A 23,151-nucleotide genomic window follows, 5' to 3' on the forward strand; every position below is an offset into this window, starting at 1 on the left:
TAGATTGCAGTATAAAGACAATAATAGTGCATTGACTTGACATATCAACGATATGAGGATGAGGCTTAGAAACGGGGAAATGCGCTATTATTGTCTATATATACGGATAAATAACATGAATGTCTTTTATTTGATAACGATATAATAGTTAAGGCTCTGTCATTTTTAGAGGTTCACATGTTTGTTCATGTTTGTTGCATATTCAGATATGTTTTTGGGATGAACGAAAACACAAAACATAATCTTTGATATAATATTTAGTAAAATTATAAAATCTACAGCAAATCATATTACAATATAGACAAGTAGAATGAACACATGTAGTATATAAATGGAAAAAAAACATGTATATATATATATATATATACATAATGAGGTAAATTAGATGGCCTTTCAAATACCGTTTCGATTCCTAACACCACTGAAGAGACATTAATTGTCGGATATTGGAATACGAGGATGTTAGGTGTCACTTTTATACAAAGTTTGGATTGATGTAAGCAGTTCCAAATTTTATTGTATAAATATAGGCGAATAGCCCATAGAGTATTAATACTCTTGCATAAATAAATAATCATTATATAAATGACATTTGATTGCTGGGAGTTCGTGGATGTTGAATGTCATGTTATGTTTTAACGGAATTCGGATTGATGTTGGAATACGTGGATGTTAGGTGTCACTTTTATACAAAGTATGGATTCATGTAAAGCAATTGCAAGTCTAGTAAAACTACCATCATGTGATCAATATTTTGTAATATAATTACAATAAAATACTAATAGTTTGTATACGGAGTCTTTCGAATAAGATTTTTGCTATCGGAATTCGGAATGATGTTGGAATACGTGGATATTAGGTGTCACTTTTATACAAAGTATACTTTTTCACACTTTTTAATATTTTGGAAACTGTTAGGTTAGTTTTTATGTCAGGGAAACTGTTGTTTGTGTTGTATTTAGACCACTCTACCATGAAGGCCCACACCTTATGTGTATCCGATGCATATAAAGTGGTATAAGAAAAAGTCACCAAATTAAGAACTGCTTCATTTCCAAATAAAACTATTTAGAATTTTGACATTACCGATCTCCAATGTTACAATTGAATGTGCGTTGTGAGGTAAAACAACGACTTCCTGGATTAACGATACAGGCTAAGAATATTTGTATGTTTTAAAGAAACCCTTTCCTATTCGTCAAATAGAAAGACTTTATATATTCGTCATCTATCTTGACAAAACTTGGCCTAGCATGAAACAACTTTTCACAATCACGCTTTGTCCTTTTGAAGCTGACAGGTACAACAGCTATTTTTATATTTTTGTCTTTTACAAATCAATTCTATAAATATAAGAGACTTAACTTTACAGCCAAATCAGTGTGTAACAATAAAGGTACCAAGTTTAACTGCGACAGATGCGCATTTCGACAATAACTAACGCTATTTTTTTTAAATTTCATTTTCGAGTAACGTTTACTAGGATAAGCATCGTTTTTGTCCAATATTATATATGATATATGTAATGCGATATATGAATCGCATCTAACAAAATACATGAAACATATATTTCATTAAGACGTTTACATCAATGACCCGTGAAGATTCTTCTTCATTGTATATTTCTCTTTTGTCGACGAAAACTGATGAATTTCATCATGCAAGATTTGAATATGAGATGCCAGTTTTAGAAATTCATCCTTAGTCTTAATTAATCACATCAAGGAATAGACGTTTGAAATTTAACTCTTCTTTATTTTATTTTTCTGTGCAATTTTGGTTCGTCCATAACCAGGACCAATGCAATTAAATTCAAAGTATATCAGAACATAAAGACGGCTTTGACAGACATATAAAAACCATATTATGACATACAAAAAGGTTGAATTATAATTTCAAAAAATTATTTACATCTTTACAAAAACAAGAATGAGTCTATAGTACACGCACTATCATTTTCTATGTTCTGTTGACCGTGAAATTGGGGTCAAAACTATAAGTTAGCATTAGAATTTTAAAGATCAGACAGACAGACGGACAGACGCACGCACGCATGAACGCACAGATAATATAATGCCACTAGTTGAGACATAACAATAGCATTTTATGTATCGAAAGCTTGCTTTACGCTTAGTTTAGTATGTTTTGTTCACAACAAATATCAATTGCCTTTTATTCATTTGTATTTATAAAATATACATTTCAAATTAGTGAAATACATTTGCTTTTTATATTAGGTGAGCTAAAAAGAAATGATCGTTTTTTACTTTTCTTCTACCATGATTTGCATTCCGCCTGTCAACATATTCCAACAGTTAAAAGAAAGTGATTAAATGTTACTTTGACACAAATAACATCGAGTACAAACAACTGTGTTTGGTATACATTGTAGTTTTGTCTCATACACTTTATTTACTACAAAAATCTACTAGCCTTCCTTTTTGTAACCTTTTGTCCGCTTACTGATATAAAATACTGATTTTCCACTGACCGATAAACATATACTTCACCATGCACTTTTCCATAATATTCTTTGGCAGTATCTTTATAAATCGGTTGCGGACTAATTCTCTCAAGATGTACTTAAACTACCTGAAATAATGATAAGTTAGTTTTATCTCAGTCTATACTTAAACACAAAGATTTTGCAGGTCGTTTGAAAAAAATGAAGGTAGTACATAATTTAATACTAAGATGTATGAATAAGTATTTAACATGTCAACTTGCAACGTTTAAAAAAAGACACTAACACCGTGATCAAACTTCTCTTATATACAACAGTGATTCGTAGACAACCGTAACTGTTATATAAAAAATGAAATTTGGCATCATTCCTATTTAGACTAGAGACTGTGGAGTAAACAACAAAAGGTACTGTACAGTTTAAACGGTGAGCAAAACCTATACCGTATCATAAGCTTTAAAATCATCGGCATATTTATGGTTCCTGACTTTGGAAAGGCAAATAAAGAATGTGGCGGGGTTATACAAGTCTGAAATTACACTCTTCCCCAAAAACAACATAATATACTAGTTTTCCGAACTAAAATGAATTAAATGTAAAGACGTTATAACTTTTTAAGTAGTCGTCGTTGGTTAATGTCTTTTTATACTTGTTTTCGTAAATTGAAAGATAACGAATCAGGACATTACTGTTTCTGGTTTTTCGTCTTTTGAACTCTGATTGATAGTTGTCTCCATATCAATCATATCTGATATCCATATTTGTACATTTAGAAAAGCATGATCTCTTAAAATGCCAAAAGATATTTATCGACTGAGTCTAGGACCGAAAGTGATTGTTACTGTTTAATTTGTAAAAGGTTTCTTACCGTAAATCCAAACTTTTAAAACTCATCTTAGAATTTATGAAAGAATTTGGCAGAATGTAGTAATTAATTTATAAACAATCCTTTGCGAAATAATTTACCAGGTGATTTCATAAATTTTTGGAAGTTGAAAAATGCAGAGAAAATATAACAAATATATGTTTACATTTAGAAGGGATTGCCGCAATATTCTAAATATATGCGCTTTTTATAAAACCAGATACCCGTTTCTATTTATGTATAATACTAGTATCACAGTTTCTGACATATAAAAACCAAAACAAAGTAAAACTCAATGCAATATATCTTTCAAGTTTTTTTAATGAAGTTCAACCATTTGTGTATTCAAAAGTGCTACGGTTATTTATTAAATTTTAGACATCTACTCTACTACTAAGTGGTGAGCTTAATGATGTATTTCATTGAATATGAACAGTAACATATATGTCTCACGCAACAGAAAATTGATAAAAATTCAGGTGTGTGCATTTTGATCTCAATGTTCTAGTTTTTTTAATAAGTTCAACATCATTTTAAAACAGGATTTCTGTTAATTTAGTACACTTTGAACATTTTGTTACACAAATCTGAGTAATCGTAAATTCAAACTCCCGATTAAGACTTACTAAATTTAATACCTCATTTGGAAACTAAGTAATTGTCTGAATGAATACACATATTTATTGTCATGAGATACACATTATTTTTCTTAATTAGTATTACAATGTTGACACTACAGCTTTTGGATCTTTATTTCGCTGAAAGTATACATACTAAGGACGTTGAAGATTGTTTTCAAAATGGACCAGGTTAAACTTGGACAATACAGTAAAACTATTTACATATAACTTACATTGTATATATTCATTGTTAGGTTGTTTGTTTTCAAAAATAAAATTAAAAAGGATATATTTTTTAAGTCCATTTTTACAGACCTTACGGATTTTTTATCAGTTCTACGCTCAGTTACTATTCATAACTTGTCGATGAATGATTTGACAAACCAAGTCCGGAATTTACAATCAACGGCAGTGTTTCTTTACTCTTTAATTACATCACTGGACAATAACTATAACAGATTTTTGTTCTTCTTCAAACATACGAATGATCTACAGAACTGTTTTTGTTATTTGCGTTATCGAAGACTATAAAGAAGTCGTACTTAAATGAAGACAGGCTGAGAGTTATATTTTGTTGTAATGATTACTATAAAAGAAAAACATGTAATTTTTAAAGTCATATGAAACCTTAAATTAAAAAAATTATGCATATGTTTTTTATAACTAAATGAAATGTTCTCATAATAAAACTTATGTACATATACCTTTTTTCTTAAGAAAATTCTTTAATTAGTCCACATTAAGAAGACGTTTACTTTAATTGCTTGCTTCCAGGAAGCAATTCGCCGACATATTTTCCGTATATGCAAAAGACCTTAGCGTGACCCACCTCGTAAAAATCCGGTGATCGCAATACGCATGCGTGGATCTGTCATTAAATTAAACTATTATCTGATTGTACATGTTATACACGTGCTCAATATCCATGCTTCTTTGTTGATTGTTTATTATAAGGTGACAGTCGGTGAACTACGGCTTCAAATCACGACAATTAAGTAGCTGCCATATTTTCACTTCATAACAGACAGAGAGAAAAAAAGACGATTATAAAAGAGGGACGAAAGATACCAGAGGGACAGTCAAACTCATAAATCGAAAAAAAACTGACAACGTCATGGCTAAAAATGTAAAAGACAAACAGATAAACAATAGTACACATGACACAACATAGAAAACTAAAGAATGAGCAACACGAACACCACCACAAACTAGTGGTGATCTCAGGCGCTCCGGAAGGGTAAGCAGATCCTGCTCCACATGTGGCACCCGTCGTGTTGCTTTAGTGATAACAAATCCGGTAAATAGTCTAATTCGGTAGACCACATTCATGAAAGGTGAAACGGTTTTTCCATAACGGTCAACCAACTCGTAATGGCGTCCGTAAAATTTACGAAGGGATGATTTCAACTTCACCATTTGGAACTCTTGGTTTAATAGCTTCCTTGTGAGCAGCAACCCTCTATCAAGAAAATCATGATAGGAAATGCAAGCACGGGAATATCGTATCGATTTGGAGACATATACCCCGTATGCAGGTGCTGCTGGAATGTTGCTACTTAAAAATGGAAAGTTTACAATTGGAAAGCTGAAATCATCTCTTTTGTGGTAAAGTTTTGTTTTCAACCGACCCTCATTGTCAATTTCTAGATGTAAGTCAAGATAGGAGGCCGACTTAACTGTATCTGTAGTATCCTTAATCTCTAGTTCGATAGGATAGATGGGTTCAACATAGTCACCAAATTTTGAATTATTTAGTGAAAGAACATCATCTATATAGCGGAAAGTAGAGTTAAAGGATATTGTTAATTTCTTATCTTTCTTCATAAGAAGTTCCTGTATGAAGTCAGCCTCATACTAATAAAGAAACAAGTCGGCAAGAAGAGGGTCACAATTTGTTCCCATTGGAATGCCGACAGTCTGTTGAAAAACACGTCCTCCGAACGTAACAAATATATTGTCAATCAAAAAATCAAGCATCTTATAAGATATGTTTGCGTAAAAAATTATAAAATCGTGCACCGAAGACTAAGTTTATGATACAAACATGCATTAATTCAAGAATTGGATTAACATTATTTTTCACCAGTCACTCGTTTAATATGACTTTAATACAATAACTCATACAACTGATGAGCAGATAAAGGCAGCAGTAGTATACCGCGGTTCGAAATTCATAAATCGATTGAGAAAAAACAAATCCGGGTTACAAACTAAAACAGAGGGAAACACATCAAATATAAGAGAACAACGACACAACAGAAACACTAACATGCAACACAAACAGAAACGAACTATACGATAACAATAGCCATTTTCCTAACTTGGTACAGAACATTTAAAAAAAAAATGGTGGGTTGACCCTGCTTTTTTTGGCTAGCCAAACCTCCCGCTTTAATGACAATGTTAGATATAACATTAAAATAACAACATCACATGACAGGACTTCATTACAAATAAATGAAAGAACATACAAGACGGAGAAACACATAAATAAACAATATAATATAACATGACGACAAGTTGATAATTATTATTAGTTTAAACAATCTCTACTTGGTAATTGGTCATATAAAAATTATCATGAGCCTTCTCCATTGTACAGAATGGTTTTCGTACAAATACAATGAAATAAAAGACAAACAATGTTGACAGCAGAGTTATAAAAATGTACCTGGCACTGAAAAATATTGATGAATGAGCAAATGTGCAAACTTAGGACTGTTCAGTTTCGATTTACAATTGTAGTCAAGAACTACAAATCCCAAAATAGTTACCATGATATATTACTTATATAAAATATCACAAATATTAACTTGAATACGAAACCTACCAATTAATTATGCTAACAATTTCTAGGTAATTTGTTTAAATAAGCTGGACCTGATCAATTAACATTATTTTATTAGATCCGATATATAGTACGTACATGCACTCAAAAAGTGGCATCCAAGAAGACCTATGAACCGTGAGTTCAATATCAAGTCAGATCAACATGAGTATATCTTTAATATAGTCTATACCTCACTTATAGTTAACGTTGTACTTATAGTGACTGATATAAATATTTTATCCATAGAAGCTTAACAATGATCATATAACTATAGAGAGAATGTTTATGTAAGATTAATAAATGCTATAAGGATACGAATAATGTATATTAATTCTACAGACAAGCTACAGCTGACCTTATATTCTCTCCTGGGGAATCTGAGATCTCCGCTCGACTTTTTGTACGTATCAGGTACGATTAATACGATTCTCAACCGTTAGTGCTCTTTTGGATATATTATTTACTACAGGCGATTATTTTATTCATCATGATAGAAATTTGAAAAAAAATGGACATCAACTATAAACTAGCTATACTTTTTATTTAAAAACGATTTCAACGTTTCTAGAACAATTTGCTTCTGATTCTTTATGATATTATTTAGTTGTGCACAAGTGCATGAATCAAACAGACCTTAGTTGACACGGCCTTTATATTCTAAATATAGATTTGGGTTGATGTTTGTTGTATAGGCACTATTTATGGGCTTTTTCATTTGTAGAATGAAAAAAAAATCAGAATTTGAATTTTTTTAAATAATATTTATGAACTACTTTATAAAACACGTGTTACACGATGTTGGTAATTCGTTAAGATTTCAAAATGCGTTGATTTCTTAAATAGATATTGCATGATATTGAAATTAGTTATTATCATTTAAGTAATATATTCACGAGTTTGACTGTTCCTCTGGGATCTTACGCCCCTCTTTCAATAGTTTCAGCATTATAATATTTTTTTATGAAAATCTTGACAGTCCGTACACTTTTACATGCAACACGAACACAGAGTAACAATAAGCTGATAAACTGTGATGACAATTAACTTGGACCTAAATGCTTTACATTCTGTTAATGATATCGTACCTTTCGGCGGATCAAATGGAGACATTCATTGTATTAAGGAATCTTGTAGTAACTCAGATTCACATTGCACAGACTCATCTGAAAGAAAATTAGAATAGCTTGAATATGAGGAGTAAAGATCTGTTATTTCGATAAATAAAATCAGTCGGTGTCTAGAGACATATTGAAACATCAGTTAGTTAGTAAAGAACTATTGAAAGACAGAAATTGTTTCACGATATTTCAAGACGTTGATGATACTTTGCTCTGTCGTTCGTTAATGAGATATTTTGTTTTTAAATGACTATATAGATTATGTTCTCTCACTATATGATTTAAAATTTCGTGACTTTACTGAACGCATCTATCACATCGAACTTGGTATAATGGAAACAACAAATAAAGTTCAGTCTGCCTCATGTCTCGACTTACATTTTAAAAAATTAAAAATGAGGGTCGGTCGATAACGAAACTTTACAACAAAAGAGACGATTTCAACTTCCCAATTGTTAACATTCCATTTTTATATAGCAAAATTCCAGCAGCAGAATATTTTATTAGCGTGTCTTTTATTTGACCCTAACCTCATTCTTTTAACTTTGCTAAAATTTCTCACACTTGTGTATGGCGATTTTTTGCAAAATGCAGAAAAATACAAGAATGGTAAGATATTGAATTTGAACTTCTCAAATAAGTAAAAATATTTAATTAACGAATGCGAGTTATGACATAGAATTACACATTTAAATAGGAAACTTGCTCAATCGAGTTTTATATTTTTATATATTAAGTTGACTTGCACAAAATATCTTTTTGTTAAGGTGAAAACAATTGAGCAACAAGTTTTATATGAATGTTCAACATTAATACATTCTTTTTTCAATTAGGTCAATTGTGTATATTTAAGTAGCTCTTATTTCATCATGATTTCTTAAAACTAATCCCCTAAAAAATGCCAACCTAATAATTCTATATACTTTGTATAAGTATAACACGCAATATTAGATAAAATATCAAATTCACTGTGCTTTATGTTTTTTGCCTGTGAGATTTTAGGGAAAATTAATCTTTTCATTTTGTTTGTATAGTTTCAGCGTTTCTAATGAAGGTCAAGACAGCACAGCGCTTTGCATCAATAATAAGTGTTTAGTGTTGTTTTTTTTTTGGGGGGTGGGGGGGGGGGGGTTCCGGCATTTTGTCCTTTTAAAAACAGAAGAAGTTTTGATAATTCTGGTATATAATTTCAACCTTGATGAAAATCTTGACAGTCCGTACACTTGTACATGCAACGCGAGTAATAATAAGCTTATAAACTGTGATGACAAACAATATATTTAGATCAATTACTGTCACACACCTACATAATTCACATAACAGCGCTCGAAAAAAATATGTATCTTATTTACAACCACTTGAAGTAAATATTCCAATGAAACGAACATAATATTCAATGTTTTAAATTTTATCAATGATATCATACCTCTTGTCATTTCAAATGCAACCATACATTGTATTGAGGCATCTTGTACTTCGACTTTTACATAAAGTAACGATGATTTACGTTGCACATATTTGTCTGCGGAATAAAGATATGTTATACATATAAATAAAAACAATCGATGTCTTGAGACAATTTGTAACATCACCCATATGAATAGATACAAAATTGTTTCTAGACATATAGAGACGTTGATGATCTTTTGCTGTGTCGTTAATTAATAGAATATTCCGTTTTCATAAGTATGATACAGATGATGTTCTCTCACAAAATAATTCAAAACTTCGTGACTACAGTACTACCTGTGACATTATCTTATTCATGGTGGCCATACAAATTATGTCCACCATGGTGGCCCTATATGTCCATCATTATACCCCCTGTGGCTTAATTAATACACAAGGTATTAATCAAAAACTAGTCAAGGATAAAGGGAAATCTTGACTGCATTGAAGTGTTAAAATTATATAACTTACAGGTCATGTGTCTCAGGTAAAATATACATGTATGTGTTTGTGAAATTAAATTCCTGTGATTATGACAAGAAAATTCAAAAATAAATGAAATAATATAACTAGTTGAATAAATAGCTGATTGTTTTTTTTTTAATTTGACTTATGACTATTTGTTTTGACATTATACCTTTTTCATGTTTTTAATCAATTTAAGTTATTTTTTACATGTACTTTATGGTAAGTGAAGAATAAATGAATATCATCTTCTAATATAATGCAAACTTTCCCAATGCATGCCTTTTCCTATTGAAAAGTTGTTTCTCAAATTAATTTTCTTAAATCAAAATGATTTATACTTTAATCATAGTCATGATAGTAGATGACTTATCTGCATTCAATGATGTTTTACAAATGTTAAAGATGTCTTTAGAACTTATTCTAAATAAAATTTAGGCAATTTTCTCTATTGAATAAATACATCAAAATATTCATTAATTCAACAAAATTTGATAATATTTGTATTGTCATATAAACATATGGTATTTAGTTGTGACAAAAAACAAACAAACAAAAAAACAATTATAATGCAAAGAATTAACAATTCTATAAGAAATTAAAATACATGGATTTTTTTATGTTTCTGCCCTCAGTTCTAATAATGACTATTTTATAAGGGAGCAAATATTTTCAACATATTCATGTAATAAAGATTTAGCATTTCTTTCACTTTTTGTTCTTGAGTAAGAGTCAATATTATGAGAAGGTAAACAATTTTCAAATAGATTATCTCAAGTTGTTTTGTTCATTTTACAATTAAGGAAGGAGTGGTCTTCATTGTCCAGCAAGTGGCACAGTTTACATATTCTATCTTTTCTAGAAATTTTATATTGTCCACTTTTTTCTATTTCTAAATTATGACCACTAACTCTCTATGTGACACATTTGAGTATACAGTTTTAACCAAAGTTTTTATTCTTAAACATGTTAAATCTATTTTCAAAAATGTTCTTAAATTTTTCTTTAAATTGATTTTTCATCAAGGGTTTTAAAGTCTTAATTCATTCAAGTCCCTGAAATTGTTAACTTTATCTAAAAGGCCTGGGTTGAGGGAAATATTTGCAAATGTATAACAAGAATATGTATTATACCAGTCCAGCACTTCCAACAATATAAATGTACACAGAAAAAAATGATTTAATTAATAGACCATGAAAGTGTAACCATCTATTTATGTATTTTGTCAAATTTTGGCTTTTAACTGATAGATATTAGCCAAACTGAAGATGTCATATTTAATAAGTTCACATTTGTTTCAAAAAGGCAAAGCAAGACAGTTTTTTTCTTTAAATATTTTTTTTGAAATATAAGTCTCTTCAACATGTCCATTATGTTAACTCATGATTTCAGATTTAAAAAAAAAGATAGCCAAAAATAGTTTTTTCCTATTAAAACCGTATAATGATATTTGTAGTTTTCCTGAATAATAATAGATGTTATACAAATTTATTATAAGAGGATTGATATTGTCTGATCATTTTATTTTGTTAAGAAACAGGCTTGCTAAAAATTACTTCCTTCATGGTTTCTTTAAAATATCACTTACTTGATTATTAGTTATTATTAATGATAATTCATTAAATAATGCACAAAACAATTAAATACAATGAACATCATGTACATTAAATTTTTTTTTACTTTTAAAAAAAATAAAGTCTGTTGTCTTTCAAATGCTAGTCAATAACTTTATCTTTGACATTTTTGTCTTTTTGCTTCTCAAGATTCTTACTAAGAAGACATTAAAAGAATAAGAAAAAAAATCATACAAAAATGAATAAAAACAATTAAAAAAATAAAGAAAATAAATTTGAATAAATTCAAAAGACAGAAAAATCAAAAATAATATTAATTAACAAAGACTAAAACAATGTCTTATTCTACATTTTCAAAAAAAGGTGAAATGTCAATTTTGAAAGAAACCTAAGTTACCTGTACAGGTAAATTTTAAAGAAACATACAAGTTGAAAACTTCAACCCTGATTGATTACAACAGGTAACATTATAAGTTAAAACATCAACCCATGTTTTATGACCCCAATAAATGGCCAACATCTCAAGATTGAATACCCCAATAAATGGCCACCATTGGATGTTGACCATGCAAGAGGGTGGACATAATTAAGAGAATGTCACAGGCTGTACTGTATGTGGAATTCATTTTTCACATCGAACTTGAGATAACGAATACAACAGATAAAGTTAAGGCTGCCTCATATCTCGACTTAAGGTAGCACAATACAAAGATTTGTTCACTTCCAATCACACAACTTTAAACTGATGTAATTCATTTCATCTTCTTTATATATTATAAATGAGGTACCAAAAGAAAGAAGAAAGATTAATCTTTCAAATTATGATAATTTCATTATGACATAATTATTACATAATCAATTGTTATGTAATTAGTTGCTATATTATGATGTCCACACTTGAATGAATTTAGCTTCTTTGTTCTTCATAGCATCCCAAAATATTTTATAGATTCTTGTACAACACAGCTTGACCTCCAAAACTGTGTCTCAGATTTCCAAAAACATCAATAGAACAAATTTTATACCACATTGAATTTAGTGATCTCTTATGAATTGATGTTGCAAACTTCATTGAAGATTTATGAGAGAATGAAATACAATAGGAAAAATCTGAGACACAGTTTTGGAGGTCAAACTGTGTTGTGCAAGAATCTATAAAATATTTCGGGATGCTATGAAGAACAAAGAAGCTAAATTCATTCAAGTATGGACATCGCAATATACCAACTAATTACATAACAATGAATTATGTAATAATTATGTCATAATGAAATTATCACAATTTGAAAGATTAATCATTCTTCTTTCTTTTGGTACCTCATTTATAAAATTAAAAGAAGGATGAGTGGAATTACATCAGTTTTAAGATGTCTGATTGGAGATGAAAAATCTTTGTATTGTGCTACCTTAAATAGGAAATTTGAAAATAGGGGTCGGCTGAAAACAAAATTTTACAAAAAAAAGCGACGATTTCAGCTTCCCAACTGTGAACATTTGATTTCTGTGTAGCAACATTCCAGCAGCGCCTCCATACGAAGTATATAACTTGATACGACATGCAAGGGCTTGTACATCCTACGTTGCTTTCTTTAAAAGAGGATTGCTGCCGAAAAAAAATTCAAACCAAGAGATTCAAGTGGTGAAGTTAAAATCATCCTGTCGTACATTTTACAGACACCATCAATCGTTGGTTGACCGTTATGAAATATCTGTTTGAAAGAAAGATGAGATCGGATATGTTCTTATGTCGTAACTACAATCACATCCCCGTTGTTTTCAATTTGGACTTGTTTATATTTTTTCTTTTTTGCTTGTATTATATTTTTCCTCCCTTTTGTATAAACTGTTAATTCTATTTCGACTCTTTTAATTCAAGAGTATATCCTAAATTGAGGTAAGTTATATGGCCTTCCAAATACTGTTTCGATCCCTAACAACACTGAAGAGACATTAATTGTCGAAATCCGCATATGGTGTACAATGTTTTGCACCTGATATTTGTGGTATACCTTCTTGCCGCACGTTTATTGTTTTCTGTTTGGTATTAAATTAATTTAAAGACCCAATTTGTTACATCTTGTGATCAACTTTTTTGGCAATCATCAATGGCAGTCAGCAGAGTTTAAGAACATCAGTTATTCGAACTGCTAGTCAAATGTGTTTTGATAAAATATACCTTTCACTTATCTGGTCTTTTGGAAAATCTTGTTTGTATTTAACTTATTTGATAAACTTCGGTAAGTATACACTTTTTTTTAAAGTTTCCTACTGATCTATTGTATGCTGTCCTGTATATGTATTGCACAAGTTAAATCATTCACTTTAGAATGCACAATTTCTCTACACTATAAATCATAATTTTAAAATGATACATGTATATCTTTTTCTTTATAATATTTATGACTTACACATAATTAAATAAAAAAAACCCAAAAAAAACACAATATGTTTCATATCGTTACTTATGCATGGTTGAGCATTCTTACAAACATATATTGAACACATGCCGACATGCATGGTTGAACCTGTGAATAAACATAACCATATTTGTCTTGTAAACAATTAACAATTTTGTTTACAATGTTCTGTACTTGTTATATAGGTATTGTTTCAAAATATCTAAAATAAACTTAAATCCGATTCATTTGGTTAAATTTATTACAATTCGTTTAAAAAACAATTACACAAGCCTAGACTATTTGTTGTACCAAGTCAGGAATATGACAGTTGTTGTCCATTCGTTTGATGTGTTTTATGATTTGATTTTGCCATTTGATTAGGGACTTTCCGTTTTGAGTTTTCCTCGGATTTCAGTACTTTTGTGATTTTACTTTTTACAGGCAAACATTATTAAACTCAAATATGTCAATGTATTGTGGTGTATTCTAATTTACTAACTTACAAACATTATTTATTGTTTCAAAGACAGACAACTTTAGTTAATGTATATAAACATTATTTAATCTTTACATCTAGCAGAAATGGATTTCTAATGTTTCGTTCCGGTGGTATCAACAGCCCAGTAGTCAGCACTTCGTTATGGACATGAATACCAATAATATGGTCATTTTTATAAATTTAATCTTTGGAAAAAGTATACTAAATACTAAGGTTTTTCTTATCCTATGCAAAGATTACCTTAGCCGTAATTGGCACCTTTTGGAATTTTGGGTCCACAATGCTCTTCAACTTTACACTTGTTTGGCTTTCTAACTATTTTGATCAGAGCGTTACTGATGATTTTTTATTTAGGTAGACGTTCCGTCTGGCGGATCACTTTATAAGCATGGTACCTTTAATAACTATTTATTGAACTGATATCGTACCTTCAAATTTAATCATAAGTTGTGCACATGCCCTCTTTAGTTTCAATATTTCTATCTCTTCTAGTAGATTTTCTAAAACGAAAATTAGAAACATTTAAAAATGAGGAATAGGATCCGTTATATCATAAAACAAAACAGAAATTGATCTTAAATATCTCAATATTGATATATGTCATATGTCTTTAAGAAATGTGAAACATCACATAATTTCCTAACGACAACTCAAAATGCTTATGAACTTTAGCTTTGCGGTGAAATACCTCAAAATCAAACTTATCATTTGCCGTTGAAGCCCTAAGACTAAAAACTATAAAACAAACCCTAAGTTGCGTTGAACAACAATTGAAAATTTAATTCAGATTGAAAATTACATCTTAAACATTTATAAGATCTTTATGTCTTTGATGCATGATTTTATTTTATTATTAATTGTTTCTGGCTTTTTACTAGCTTTCAGTAACTGAGTACTCTCAAATTTTTCTTTCGTGTTAATGTGATCTGTTAACACAATTTGTATTGCATTTATTGTATTCAATATTTACCTTTTTGTGTTATATCTCGTCTCACTGTTTTATCATGTTTATATTTGTACCAATTTTGTATTTAGTATGATGATACATTTTGACTTCTGTCTTCGTACTCTGAACAACAGATTTATTAATTTTGTAAAATAAAAATGTCTACTACAGCATTCCGAGCAAGAAAACATATCTAAATACCAGTCTCTATTGTTTTATTTAACGCCATTTTATCCAGGGTAAGTGTTGTCTTGTTAAATCTCTCCCTACTTCTTTTTTTATTATTATCTGTTAAGTCTATGATATATCGGCACCTACATTTAAATATTGTTTTATATAGTACATTTATCAAACATATTCGTTTAGAGTATGTTTGCTTTATTATGTTTTAATGTCTTTTTATCGACCTAAGCCATTTCAATTTATATTTCTTTTTGTGCTGTAATACTAGACTACTATCTCGATTAGAGTGAAAGTTGGCGCATACTAAAACGTTTTAAAAGTGAAATCACAAAAATACCGAGCTCAGAAGAAAATTCAAAACGGAAAGTCCTTACACAAATGGCTAATTCAAACGTTCAAACACATCAAACGACTGTCTCTCTATGATTTAATTCTAACTACGCATATAAATGCAACAAAAACTTGTTGTTTAATATAACAATATCAATATATTAACTTAACTAAACAAAAATCATATTGGTCAAGGCATTTTCCATTTATTATACAAATAAGTCAGACAAAAGGGATGATGCATATATCAAAATATTGAGTACATAAATAACTACGCAATTGTTGATACAATGAATGAAATCATAGTTTAATTTTGCTGTTAATCTCGAAGATTACAATACTATTTATATCAAAGTTTCAATATTTTTCTTAATGGTCGATACTACAGTTCTACTAAAACAAATGGCTTCACTACTCATTACAATAAAATAGGAACGGTGAGAAAAAAATTTACATAAACTGTAAAATGTATAAATCGTTATTTTGAGTAAGAAAAATCTATAAACATTATCTTTTTTTTTGTTCTTGAAATATTATTTATTTATTGTTGGTGACATATATCTAGTAGCCTCTATCAAATAGCTTATGGACCTCCACCTTTTTTTATTTACCATGATTTCAATATTTCTGTTAATATTGTTTCAAATGTATTCGTCTGTTTTTATGACAATAGGATTCACCTATACACGTCTTGTCTACTTCAGTCTTTGGTTCATACTTAATGTGTAAATTCTGCACACTTGATTTAAACCATTATACAGATGACAAAACAGAAGAAACATATAATTGAAGTGAATGATGTTTCCGGTTCAATATACTGATATGAAAAAGTTAAATCACAAAAATACCGAACGCCGAGGAAAATTCAAAATTGAAAATCAAAAATCAAATGGCAAATGGCAAAATCAAAAGCTCAAACCCACCGAACGAAAGGATATCAACTGTCATATTTCTGAATTGGTACAGACCTGTTCTCATTTAGAAAATGGTGGATTAAACCTGGTTGTATAGCTACCTAAATCTCTCACTTGTATGACAGTCGCATGCAATTCCATTAAATTGACAACTATTTGTGAACAAAACAAACAGACACAATAGTTAAAAATGTAAAAAATAGGGGTACAGCAGTCACCATTATGTAATAATATTAACTACAGGAACAAAGAAATATGCAACAAAGAAACACAAAAAGGTATATAGAAAACATAATTGGCTATATTACAAAATAAGAAATAAGGATCCGGTCTACCAATGAATCGAAAAGTAATTGACCATAATGATTATTGTTTCAATATAACAAAAATATGTATTCAAAAAAAATTAAAACACATAATTGTCTGATGACGTCTCAAAACACTGATGATTTTTAACTTTCCAATTAAATAATGTAATGTATCAAAATCAAAATAACATTATATGCTTGTAGTTCCCTGTTAATTGTGAACTATAAACCTAACTTCATCGAAACCAAAATGTACACCTTAATCATTGGATCTTCCTAAGATCATAATGACATCCGTTTTTCAAAATTAAAATCAAAAGTTTCAATTTTATTTTCAATAATTGAATAAGTAATAATCATATGTTGAATCTACTCTTACACAACTTAATCTCATCCGAGGCATGTATTTGTGTGAAAATTTTCCCTAGAAAAAGAGAACTTAAAACAGTACATGTTTAAAAGCAATTTCCTTTCCTATGTGAATTGCAAAACTATCAATATGAAGCTAATCTAGTCATTTGAAGATGGGCAGAGGAAGATAGAATTCTCATGACACATTCCAAAAATTATGTGTCTATATCATAATTATTTGTTTGAACAATAAATGAAAACAAAATAAAAATAAATATTGTTTGAAATATTGTAACACATTCAATTTCTGTCCGTCTTTTTTTTTGACAGTCAAAATCCTTCTTAATCTCTCTAGTACTGTTCAGTAGACCAGACAAACAACTCATTATGAACATTTGCTCATTAGTTTTCGATCAAATATTATGACTATTCCAATCATGTCTTTAAGGCTCGCACGTGAACGCATTTCCGTCGGTATTTGTAAATATCATTTTAGATTTCCTACGAAAAAAGAGGATGATTATATACGATGTAGAGACGGATAATTTTGTATAGTATTGACAATTTTATTAGCACTTTCAAATTTTCCGCATTTTTAATGTTTTCCTGGACAGATGCAACGCTACATAATATGGTGGTTGTCATTATAAGTTCCAACCAGTTAAGTCATCTCCAAGAACTAGGCAAGACAGAATGGTGTCAGAACAATAAAAAAAAGGCAGGACAATAACAACTGTTTGGGAAAACATAATAAAAATGACAAAGAAATAGAGAGAAAAAACAGTATGTCACTTAACTTTTGTTCAAGGAGACGCAATGAATAATTAACAAGTACGTTTATGTTACTCGACCTTCATTTGAAATGACATAACTCGAGTTGCAATTGTAAGCAAAGAGTAAAACAGCAACAAGAAGAAAAATAAATCACCAAGGCAAATTCCATGAAGCGTTATCGTTCTGATCATGATTTCTTTTCTCTACAATTAAGTAGCATGATATCACTATTGTTTCGGAATTTGCCTCCAAGGCATATAAATCTAGAGGCTCAAAGGAGCCTATTTCGCTCACATTGTATTTATATTTGCAATTGATGTATGAAATAATGCAACCGTTATATTGTTTTGAGAAAACGCCCCATATAATTAATGATGTTCTATCTATATATGTGTATATCATTTCATATAAATTTATCAATCAAAGTATGCATTTTATCTTATATATACATTTTTCGCATACAAACTGTTTGATTATTTCGATTGTTATAGCATTTCATTTCGGCCCTTGTTTATGCAAGATGGTAACTTATTAAGTCTTGAACAGTGTATATTCTTTCATAGATGCACAGATTAAGTTTGGAAGACTTGCAGAATTTATTCATCAAATCATATTTAGTATTGTATATCAATTCATATAAATTTATCAATCAAAGTATGCATTTTATCTTTTATATACATTTTTCGCATACAAACTATTTGATTATTTCGATTGTTATAGCATTTCATTTCGGCCTTTGTTTATGCAAGATGGTAACTTATTAAGTCTTGAACAGTGTATCTTCTTTAATAGATGCACAGATTCAGTTTGGAACGACTTGCAGAATTCATTCATCAAATCATATTTAGCATTGTTTATAAGGACTTAAATTCTAATACAGGCCATGTAAACAAACTGATCTCAGGAATAAATTTATTCATTATATTATATATTTACATGTATATATATATATATATATATATATATATATATATATAAACAAGTCTAATTTGAAAACTACGTTCAAACCTATGATTGCGTTGTAAAAACCGCAATTTTTATACTTATGCATGCAAATCAAATTTCGTTGTAGAAGGGTCTAAATAGAGCACAAACAACTTTTTCCAAAAGTAAAAAAAAGTGAAAAAGTATATTTTTACAAAACGCATTTGACTAACAGGTCGAACAACTGATGTTCTCCAACCCTGCTGACTGCCATTGGCGATTGACAAATAAAATTGATCACAAGATGTAACAAAATGGATCTTAATTTCCATTTGATACTAAACAGAAAACAATAAACTTGCGGCAAAGATGTTATATCACAAACATAAGGTGCAAACATTTCAAGTCATTTGTACACCAGAAAATTGTTAACCATGTATAATTATTCTTTAGTTTTCTATGTTGTGTCATGTGTACTATTGTTTTTCTGTTTGTCTTTTTCATTTTTAACCATGGCGTTGTCAGTTTGTTTTAGATTTATGAGTTTGACTGTCCCTTTGGTATCTTTCGTCCCTCTTTTTAACCATGTATAAAAGATTCTTAAACATAAAACATTATTCAATTATATAATTTTATAATTAAAACATAATAGAATTAACAGTTAACATTAATGCTTCTTGAAACTATAGAGTTATATACTTTTTTGTAACGTTTTTCAATTTCAATCTATGCCTAAATGGTAGCTTATTAAGTCTTGAACAGTGTATCTTCTTTCATAGATGCACAGATTCAGTTTGGAACGACTTGCAGAATTCATTCATCAAATCATATTGAGTATTGTTTATCAGGACTTAAATTCTAATACAGGCCATGTAAACAAACTGATCCCAGGAATAAATTTATTCATAATGGAAATCAATTTTTCATCGTAGTAAGATCTTTGAAATAGTTTATTGATTTTGTTTTTTTTTAAACTAAAAATACATCACTTTATATTTTTTAAGTACAAGCTTTCATAAAATAAGGATACTCTTATAATTTTCAATTAATGTCTAGATAGTTCGTATGATGTGCTTTTACACTACTGTTTGCAGGGTGAAGTGGTCATAAACATCTTTGTTACAATTATATTATAGACATAGTTTATATACACAATATCAAACGCATACACATAGGAAGTGTTGATTTCAATGTTTATGATATACACTATTGAAGTGGTCACTACACTAACCTTACCAAGCAAATATATAAAGTAATCTTCAAAAATTCTTTATCATGAATAAAAAAAAAGGCTTCATCAACTAGTATACACATTTGTTTAGGGGCCAGTTGAAGGACGCCTCCGAATGCGGGAGTTTCTCGCTGCATTGAAGACCCATTGACGGCCTTCGACTGTTGTCTGTTCTATGGTCGGGTTGCTTTCTCTTCGACATATTCCCCATTTCCATTCTCAATTTTATTCATTGTTCGTTATATGATTTTTATTGATCGGCATCGGAAACCCTGATAGATCGTTACCATAAAAATTGTAAATAACTAATATTATACTGTAGTATAAATTACATTATTTCATAGAGAGTGAATGTTTTGTTTTACGTTCGTCTATAAAAGAAATTAAAAAAAGAATAAAAGAAATGTGTATTCCAATTTATCAACAAAGAACACTTTTTAATTCCGTGGACAAGTTATGAACAAGTATGTAATATAAAGATGATGTATAATACAATTGCCCTCAATTTTGTCATACCTAACTGGGTATATCAAATAGATGTATAAAATATAAAAATACACATTATTCAAATTATTCAAATTATGGTCAACACTCTCTAGTTACATACAAACAAAACCATATCTGTCTTTTTCTCTTCATAAAATTTATAATAAAAATGGTTGGCGCTATGTCCTGTATGCTAGAAGGTTAAAACACATCAAACGAGTGGATAAAACTGTCATATTCCTGACTTGGTACAAGCAGCATCCATTTGTATTTGATTATTTCCAAATGATCAAATTCTGGTTCTGGTAAGTTAAAAAAAGATACATTTTCTAACTAGTCACTACAGGAACTTTGATATTCAAAGAACAGCTATTTTGTTATGTGAATTTAATCTGGTTTTATAGCTAGCTAAACCTCTCAACCTCTCACTTGTATGACATTCGCATCAAATTCCATTATGTTAACAACGATGCATGAACAAAACAAACAGACGAAATATAGTCGCCGTCACGTAAAATTGGCACCATGTTTTTGATGAAAAATTTAAAAGTAACCACCTCATTCTTTCGAGATGACGTTTTTTAATTAGCAGAAGCAAATATCATTCCATAATTCAACTACTGTCCTACCTTTTATTGTTTTTGCACTGTTTAATCTTGACTTTCACATAATCCAAGATTATTTTGTATTCTGGAATGCGACATTTTATCACCAAAAGTGTTGCCGTGGAGTTCCACGTGCTGTCTATTTTCTCAGGTCTCTCGGAGATTTTCATCATCTTTATTGCTTCAATGCAACAAGCGCAGGAAACAGTTTCACATCAATGACAAGGATATAACCGGAGAGTAACGAATGTTATGTAAATAAGGGATTCCCACAGAAATCAAGATGGCGGTTTTACAATGAAAAAGAATCTTGGATAATGTGAAGGTCTGGATTATACAGTGCAATCACAACGGAAGGTAGGAAAGTATCGTTTTTAGGAAAGATTTTTTATTACGCTTATTAAAAAAAACATCATCTCAAAAGAATGCAGTTGGTAGTTTAATTTTTTTAAACCAAAAACAAGGTGCCAAATTACGTGACGGCGACTATAGGTTAAAATGTCAAAAATCGGGGTACAACAGTCAATATTGTGTTATCATCTTAATTACTATAAAAACAAATAAATGTTACAAAGAAGCAACAACAAAACTAGAGGCTCTTAAGAGCCTGTGTCGCTCACCTTTGTCTATGTGCATATTAAACAAAGGACACAGATGGATTCATGACAAAATTGTGTTTTGGTGATGGTGATGTGTTTGTAGATCTTACTTTACTGAACATTCTTGCTTCTTACAATTATCTCAATTGATAATGAACTTGGCCCATTAGTTACAGAGGAAAGTATTTTGTTAAAATTTACAAAAATTTACAAAATTTACAAAATTATTAAAAATTGACTATAAAGGGCAATTACTCCTTAAGGGGTCAACTGACCTTTTTGGTCATGTTGACTTATTTGTGGATCTTACTTTGCTGAACATTATTGCTGTTTATAGTTTATCTCTATCCATAATAATATTCAAGATAAGAACCAAAAACAGCAAAATTTCCTTAAAAATTTCCAATTCATGGGCAGCAACCCACAAACCAGTTGTCGGATTCATCTGAAAATTTCAGGGCAAATAGATCTTGACTTGCAAAACAATTTAACCCCTTGTCTAAATTGCTCTTAAAGCTTCGTTTTCAGAGTTAAAAACCAAAATCTACATTTTACCCCTATGTTCTATTTTTAGCCATGGCGGCCATCTTGGTTAGTTGGCAGGGTCACCGCACACATTTTTTAAACTAGATACCTCAATGATGATTATGGCCAAGTATGGTTAAATTTAGACCAGTAGTTTTAGAGGAGAAGATGTTTGTAAAAGATTAGAAAAAAATAGGAAAATTGGTAAAAAATTACTATAAAGGGCAAAAACTCCTTAAGGGGTCAACTGACCATTTTAGTCATATTAAACTTATTTGTAAATCCTACTTTGCTGAACATTATTGCTGTTTACAGTTTATCTCTATCTATAATAATTTTCAAGATAATAGCCAAAAAACGGTATAATTTCCTTAAAATTGCCAATTCAGGGGCAACAACTCAACAACCGGTTGTCTGATTTGTCTAAAAATTTCAGGGTAGATAAATTTTTTACCTGATAAACAATTTTACCCCATGTCAGATTTGCTCTCAATGATTTGGTTTCAGAGTCATAAGCCAAAATCTACATTTTACCCCTTATGTTGTATTTTTAGCCATGGCGGCCATCTTGGTTGGTTGGCCGGGTCATGCCACACATTTTTTAAACTAGATACCCTAATGATGATTGTGGCCAAGTTTGGTTCAATTTGGCACAGTAGTTTCAGAGGAGAAGATTTTTGCAAAGATAACGA

General features: G+C 30.0%; 1 protein-coding gene across 1 annotated transcript in view; it reads right to left on the minus strand.

The window, feature by feature from the left end:
- Positions 1-250: 250 nt before the first annotated feature.
- Positions 251-23,151, minus strand: part of LOC143082635 (uncharacterized) — a 54,088-nt gene continuing 31,187 nt past the window's right edge. The window contains exons 10-13 of the mRNA XM_076258425.1: positions 14,712-14,783; positions 9,324-9,419; positions 7,865-7,942; positions 251-2,592 (exon numbers count right to left, since the gene is read on the minus strand). Of these exons, the coding sequence (XP_076114540.1) occupies positions 7,890-7,942; positions 9,324-9,419; positions 14,712-14,783 (221 nt within the window). The 3' untranslated portion in view covers positions 251-2,592; positions 7,865-7,889. The remainder of the gene's footprint in view (positions 2,593-7,864; positions 7,943-9,323; positions 9,420-14,711; positions 14,784-23,151) is intronic.

This window comes from Mytilus galloprovincialis, chromosome 1 (genome assembly GCF_965363235.1).
Source record: "Mytilus galloprovincialis chromosome 1, xbMytGall1.hap1.1, whole genome shotgun sequence".
Taxonomy (NCBI): domain Eukaryota; kingdom Metazoa; phylum Mollusca; class Bivalvia; order Mytilida; family Mytilidae; genus Mytilus; species Mytilus galloprovincialis.